The following is a 7089-nucleotide window of genomic DNA, read 5'->3' as shown; positions in this document are numbered from 1 at the left end:
ATGCACTGCTCTATCTGCTATAACATAATATATAAGAATAATATTAATACTAACCTACAGAACCATATATATCATCAGCAGCAATATAATTCCTTATATAATATTCCTTTTATTCAAAACAGAACTAATATATATATATATATATATATATATATATATATACACACGGACGGTTCAAGTGTAGTATTGTGAGGGTCTATAATTTGAAATTTTTTTGAGTAGTATATAATAATAATATTTATTTGTTCCTATTAAATTATTAAATTTGACCCCACAATAATTTTTTATTCAACTCACTACTAGAAAATTAGTTATTACAGACGGATATTTCCGACGGATTTTATCCCACTGAAATACAGACGGAATTTCAGAGGGATTTTTTTGTCGGAAAACAAAAAAAATAGATTAGCATAAATTACAGACGGAAAAGAGAATCCGTCTATAATTCCGTTGGAAAAATTAATTTTTTTTCCGTGGAATGGTTACAGACGGATTTTTCGTCTGTAATTAAGTAGATAAAGCACGCGTTTTATTAAATTATTACAGACGGAAAATCCGTCTGTAATTTAAAATTTTCTGTCTGAAAATTTTAATTTAGACCTAACCTATACCCTCTTCTCTCTCCGTGGCAGCCCCCGTTCAAACTGTGTTTCGAGCTCCATTCATAGATCAAACACGAGCTTCTTCCTCTCTCCCTGGCACGAGTTACTTTTCTCTCCGTGGCTGCTACTTCTGCTTCTTCCGCCGTGGCCGTTGCCGCTGCCGCCGCTGCTTGCATCGCACAATCTCTCTGTCATCCCTTGCGTCCTACGAGATCCCCCCGCCGCCGCTCTCATCGCAGAGCTCTCTCTACCGATGCTCTCATCGCATCTGCTCCCTCTGGCACCTCTTCCATCTAATCTCAACTCGCTCTCTTAGTTCTTCTTGTAACCATCTCAAATTTCAGGTATATAAATCCTGATTTTGTGATTCTGTTCTTTGTGATAAACCTTAGGGCTCAATTTTTCTGTGCCAGTTTTAGGTTTATCATACTCTACTTTTGTGCTTCGTTTGAATCTACGGATTTACTCTGATTTTGATGAATTTTTTCTGCAATCGAAGCTTTCGTTTGAATCATTTGCTTGGACGAATGTTGAATCTGTTCTGTTCTGCTTTGTTCAAGTAATTTGTAATTCAATTTGAGCTATTTGTTTGATAATTATTTACAACTTTCATTGTTTGATAATCATTTGCTTGTTATTCAGTGTTACAGCTCAAGATCTTGTTGACACTATGCTTCTAAATTTGCTTCTAAATTTCTGATATCTTCACTCTTAACGATGGATCTGTAACGTCTCTACTCAAGGTTAGGGTTTCATGTCTCTAATTATATGCTAATTATGAGATTATGTTGATAGTAATTGAGATTGTGAATGTTGCAGAGCATGACAGTGCATAATATGTATGTTGGAGAGGGTTCAGACTTCAAATATAATATATAAAAGGGTGGCTGAGCAGTGGGGTTCTCTTGGTGACTTGACTACGTCTGTTATATCGATTCGATTCGATTGATACAGAAGGAATACTCAGGATCTGCTAGAACTGGCGATGGATCTGTTAGACGAGATCAAGTTGGTGGGGTCAAAATACTCAGGTTAATATTTCTTTACTTGATAGTTTCTAATTCTCTGAGTCTGAAACATAAAGTACTAAATTTTCAGAAATAGATTTAGCTTGTTAGAATGACGGCTGAAGAATGCACCAAAAAGCAGATCATTGACATCTAATCCACTAGCATCAAACATATTTAAGCATCAAGTTTAACCAGTTATTTTTCCACTTAACACCATCTTTGTATATATTTTGTAATTGAACCAATGACCACTCCGAACCATGGAAAAATAGAAAGCATTATTCTTTTCTTCTTTAATGTGATAACCATGTCTACCATAGAACGAAGATGAAAGTAGCAAGTAATCAGAGAATCAGACAACGATGGTAAAAATAAGCCATGCCGGGAAAACCATTATTCTCATTCAACAATTTGTAAACTGTAAACGGGAAAAAGTACACCCTAAAGAAAAAGAAAACTCACCAAACAGAACAATAGTAAACATCCAATTTCTTGTCTTCTTTTGTCACAACACACACATAGTAAGTGAAAATCTAAGGAGGAAGAAGGAATCCAGCTAATCTAAATGAATAGACTAGCATTGCATGATGTGTGATATCTGTGTATCTGTGTTAACTAATTCTAAGGAGGAAGAAGGAATCCAGCTAATCTAAATTTCTAATCATTAACTAATTCTTGCAATTCTCTTTATTTTACATTGGATAATTGTTGGTATGTATCTGTGTTAATCAGGTAAAACAAACTGCTGAAAATGTTGATGATGCTGTTAGAGAACTTCTAGATGCTAATATGGTAATTAATTATATTTATTTGGCCACTCTTGTTATTATTGAGTTCTCATAAATGTGTTTGGAAAAGTTAGAAACTTAACAGGCACATGCTTATGATAGTTGATAAAATATCTTAGTTTGTTCTTCTCTGTCTTAGGCATATGGAGATTCATCTTTCCGGGATTGCAAGCTAGCCTCTGAGGAAGCAATGGCTACATAGTTAAAAAGTTGCAGGTTTTGTTCCTTCACCTTTGCCAAGCCTTTGGACTTGGGCCAATCAAGCAAAACAAGCCTGGGGCCATCTTAGATGCATTTATCTATTTTGTTACTCTTGTGACTTAGTTTGATCTTCTATACCTCTATAATTTGCTTTATTTAAGTGTTAATTTGTGTTTCTCTGCCTCCCTTATCAGCTTATACATTGGCATATATAATGCCCTTGTTTATCAGCTTATACCAATTTCAGGGAAGTTGAAAGGCTTTCCAAAATCCTTTTTATATATACAAAAAAAGGTGTTTATTGCAATTGTTTCCTTGGTTGCAAACTAATAGTGCTATATGATCAATGAATAAACAAATTATTTGATTATACATACAGTGATAACTACGCAGAATCCACTTTTTAGGGACAGCTTTCTGATGAATGGTTATGTTCTAAATACTGGCCGTGCAGCTCAAGGAATGCCTCTAAACAGCTGGATTTGTGAGTTTTAGTTACTTATTATGCTGTCTTTCACAGAATTTTGGTAGTGCTTCTCTGGAAAAATTTGATCTAGAATTGTGATCTCTTGACATCTGCAGACAAATATATTATTTAGAGATATTTCATCTATCAAATAGTTCCTGGAGGATACATTTTGATGCAGAAACAAAATTTGGGAAAGGATTCTTCCTCTCAAACAGGAAGTGTTAGCCAGGTTTTATTCTATTTCTCTATAATTATAGGGGCATAGTGAGTATGGGAGAGAATTAGGGACAAAAATGCATACTCAAATGATTTTGTGGTATTCTGTATATGTTGATGCAGATTTATGACGAGTTCTGCCCAATCTTACTCAACCAGTTTAAGTCAAGGGATTACACAAAATTTGAGACATTTGATGCTTCCTTGGATGAGTTCTACAGCAAAATTGAGAGCCAAAGGTCTGAACAACAGCAGAAAGCCAAAGAAAACTCAGCTGCTCAGAAGCTGAATAAAATACGCCAGGATCAGGTTGGTATCCATGCCAGAGTCACACTCATGTTACTGGATTCTAACCCAAAAGAAGAACCTCTTATAAGACTAAATACACGTTTATGTTCTAATATTTGAAGTCTCTTTCGGATCTAATAAACAGGCATAGTTTTCATGTGAAGTTGAGAAAAAAGTGAAAAAACTTGCTATTCAAGTATTATTGATTTCATTGATGGTGCTAACATGTAAAACAATTATATCTATCATTTCCCTGTGTAGGAAAATCGAGTGCACACATTGAGGAAAGAAGCTGATCACTGTGTTAAAATGGCAGAATTGATAGAATACAACTTAGAAGATGTGGATGCTGCTATATTAGCTGTTCATGTAGCTCTTGCAAAGGGTATGAACTGGGATGAATTTGCTTGATTGAAAATAGAAGGATTCATGAACAGAAGGATTCATGAACCTTTATGCTTGTCTCTTTACTTCCTTTCTAATTCATGTAGTGCAATAACCAAATTGTGCTTTTGCTTCTGCTTGTGGGAGTGATATAATATGACATTAGGCTTTATATCAAAGTCCCTAATGAAATTATCCTTGGTTTTTGAGTGCATAAAGTTCAGTGCTAAATAATTATGAGCCAAAACTAAGAACCAAATGTTCATTTATTAATTTGAATTTGGGGAAAACATTTGCAATTGATATGAATAAGGTCACACTTTAGTAGGTTTTATCATTCAATTATTTAATAGTAAAAGGGTTTGTGCCGAATACTATCAAGCCTTTTCTATTTACTTTGATATGTTTGAAGTAAGAATGATTAAATTGTTCTCAGTGCTGAAGCTACTTATATTCAGCACCAAATTGAGTTCCACAGCACTGTTGATGATCACTGATCTTGAGAAAATATTCTAAATTGTCATGATACTTATATTTTCATTTCACTGTCATTTTCAGTGTATATTATTTTTATTGGAATTGTTAGAGCCAGAGTTTGTACATTGCATCATGTGATTGATTCAACTTTGGTCCCTTGATAGAAATTCTGGGATTGGAGCTGGCAGGAATTAGCCCTGTATTATATGGCAGAAATGATCAATTACATATATTCAATAACAAATTCAAAGCTATTCATAGTTGGGCATTCACAGGTAGTTATGATTCTGGACATCATCCTTTTCACTTGCTATTTGGTGGTTGTTGTAGTATGCATTTTATTCATTTCTCTTATTTCTGGGGAACAATTATATCTGTTTGGAAATACCTATTTACCTTTTGATTTTCTTTTTTATTACACAGTAGAAAAATGGTTGGTATGGTTAAGTGTGGATCTGTTGTGCTGTAGCGTGTTCATCATCCTTGCAATTTGGTTTCTTTTAGTTTTATTTGCTGCTTCATTCATTATTCAGATAATTTCTTTTCCTTATTTAACTCTGTTTATTCAGCTTTTCGTTTTTCGCTGTTTGAATCTACTTGCTTTATGGATTGAGATATATAAATTAACTCTTTTTTTTTATGTTGCTTGTTGTAGAGTTTTCTTCTGCTGCAGCAGATTCCATTCATTCAGATGAAGATCAGGTAACATTTTTTTTAAAAAATTCAACTTACTTTTGGTATTAATGTGCTTTCTTTGTCAGACATTACATCCCTGGTGCTTTTGTGTGTTCCATTTTCTTAGCTTAAGATAGAAGAGATTGTGACTGAAATGGGTGGTCTTCTACATGCTAAAGCATCACTGGATTTGAACTTTGTCATTGTGAAAAATATTTTGGCTGCAAAATACAAGATTTTTTTAGTATCTAAAACTTTTTCAGGCTTTGGGCCTTGCTTATCAGCAACTGGGAAGGTATACTGCAACCATAAAGGTACCTTCTGTTTGGGTTCCTCTTAAATCTTCTGGATGATTAATTCCTCAACCACCAACTTACTTTTGAATTCTCCATCAGTCTTATGGCCATGCCATTGAGTTGGATGATAAGATGGTCTTTGCTTTGGTTGAAAGCGGAAATATCTCGTTGACACTTGGTTCATTTAGGAAGGTACTCTTCGATAATAATGAATTCTATTTTTTTGCAAATCCTTTCATGAATTTCTGGAAGCTGTTCAACCACATCCAATGGTTTATATTCTATAACTATCTGTAAAATTGTCTTTGGGTTTTTCTACATGAAAGGGAGTTGAACAATTTCGACAAGCTTTGGAGATTTCAATCACAATGTGTGCCAGCACAATATGGGCTTGCTTTGGGGCTTCTTTGTTTAGCAAAAGATTGCATGAACCTGGGAGCATTTAAGTGGGGGGCTTCTTTATTAGAGGTTTGTTTTATAGAAATTGTTTGGATGCTGTGGCATTCATTTTTAAGTTCAAATAAAATCTTCAATTTCAACAACTTTTAGTAACCGTTGAAGTGACTGCAGGAAGCATCTGAGGTTGCAAGAGCAAGTGCTTATTCTGTTAGGAATGTCTCATGTAGGAAAACGCTGCCTTGATTTTCTTGAATAGATAATCAGAGCTTAATTCCTTGCCATCTGTGTGTTTCAGGTAGGAAAGGATGAATTCGGGTATATGTTATGTGATATTTTAAAGCAGAACTTTATTGATACATCTAGCGTGCGGGTTTGACTCTGAAGCTAGAATTGCATTAGCTTTTGTCACGCTTAAAGCCGATGGCGAGCGCGAGTTCTTGTTTTTCCGGAAATCTTTTAGAGGAGAAATTCTACAACTCTATCACAGTACCAAAATACATGAAAACAAAATTACAACACTGCATTATTTTTTCCCTCTAATTGAATTAGAGCAATAATGAATAATTACTTTTCAAAAATAATTATTTCAGGCCACTGTGTATGCCTCAAACAAATCATCAAGTTGCTTCTTGACCAATGCCAACACTACCACCGATGCAACTGTCTCATTTAGAGGAAGAACCTATGCAATTCTAGCATGATCTGTTTAGCTTGGTTTGGCTTGGCATGGCAAATATACACGCCAAGAGATTTTTTATTCCATAAGATTTGACTACATACTCTTTTAATTAAATATTTGTTTGTGATGAATTATAGTTGATGTATCAACACACTTTGATGTATAGTTGTTACTTAATATTATAGTTAATGTATTAATACACTTTGTTTATGTTTTGAATTATATTAATTTGCTTGTTTATAGTACTATTCTTTTAGTTTGATAATATGATGAATTTGTTTATTTTTTGAAATATTATAAATATTCGAATACAAAATAGATTAAAAAAAATTGTATTTATTAAATTTATATTTATTTTGTATGAAAACAGGTTTATTTTTGTAATAGAAAAATTAAAAAAAATATTTTACCTTACCGACGGATTTACAGACGGATTTTTTGTCTGTAATCAGAGTGCAGATGATTTTCTAAAGTTCAAATTACAGACGGAAAATCTGTCGGAAAATCCGTCTGTAATTACAGACGAAAAATCCGTCTGAAAATCCGTCTGTAATTACAGACGGAAAATCCGTCGAAAAGTTCGTCGCCTTCGAAAAAATGGATGC

General features: G+C 34.0%; 1 protein-coding gene and 1 long non-coding RNA gene across 3 annotated transcripts; both read left to right on the top strand.

Annotated features, from left to right (window-relative positions):
* The first annotated feature begins 1409 nt into the window (after nucleotides 1-1409).
* Nucleotides 1410-4838, top strand: LOC112769791 (uncharacterized). The gene is made up of 7 exons (XM_072224851.1): nucleotides 1410-1633; nucleotides 2345-2404; nucleotides 2540-3085; nucleotides 3184-3299; nucleotides 3410-3595; nucleotides 3836-3959; nucleotides 4600-4838. The coding sequence occupies exons 4-7, from the start codon at nucleotides 3243-3245 to the stop codon at nucleotides 4836-4838; spliced, it is 606 nt and encodes a 201-aa protein (XP_072080952.1). The 5' UTR covers nucleotides 1410-1633; nucleotides 2345-2404; nucleotides 2540-3085; nucleotides 3184-3242.
* Nucleotides 4839-5105: 267 nt separating this feature from the next.
* LOC140181567 (uncharacterized) lies at nucleotides 5106-6641 on the top strand. 2 transcript variants are annotated; one of them, XR_011876386.1, is made up of 5 exons: nucleotides 5106-5424; nucleotides 5506-5598; nucleotides 5733-5874; nucleotides 5977-6291; nucleotides 6396-6641. It is a non-coding gene; the product is annotated as an uncharacterized lncRNA (long non-coding RNA). The 2 variants fall into 2 exon arrangements; XR_011876387.1 differs by having other exon boundaries at nucleotides 5108-5424; nucleotides 5977-6100.
* Nucleotides 6642-7089: the final 448 nt, after the last annotated feature.

The sequence above is a fragment of the Arachis hypogaea genome, chromosome 18 (genome assembly GCF_003086295.3).
Source record: "Arachis hypogaea cultivar Tifrunner chromosome 18, arahy.Tifrunner.gnm2.J5K5, whole genome shotgun sequence".
Classification (NCBI taxonomy): domain Eukaryota; kingdom Viridiplantae; phylum Streptophyta; class Magnoliopsida; order Fabales; family Fabaceae; genus Arachis; species Arachis hypogaea.
This window is presented reverse-complemented; position numbering and strand designations above follow the sequence as displayed.

What these genes read in the sequence shown, in the direction of transcription:
- LOC112769791 (XM_072224851.1), top strand. Translation starts at nt 3,243, where the DNA reads ATGCAGAAACAAAATTTGGGAAAGGATTCTTCCTCTCAAACAGGAAGT. An exon ending in AAACAGGAAGTGTTAGCCAG is followed by an intron (nt 3,300 to 3,409) that starts GTTTTATTCTAT and finishes ATGTTGATGCAG; the next exon opens with ATTTATGACGAGTTCTGCCC. An exon ending in ATAAAATACGCCAGGATCAG is followed by an intron (nt 3,596 to 3,835) that starts GTTGGTATCCAT and finishes TTCCCTGTGTAG; the next exon opens with GAAAATCGAGTGCACACATT.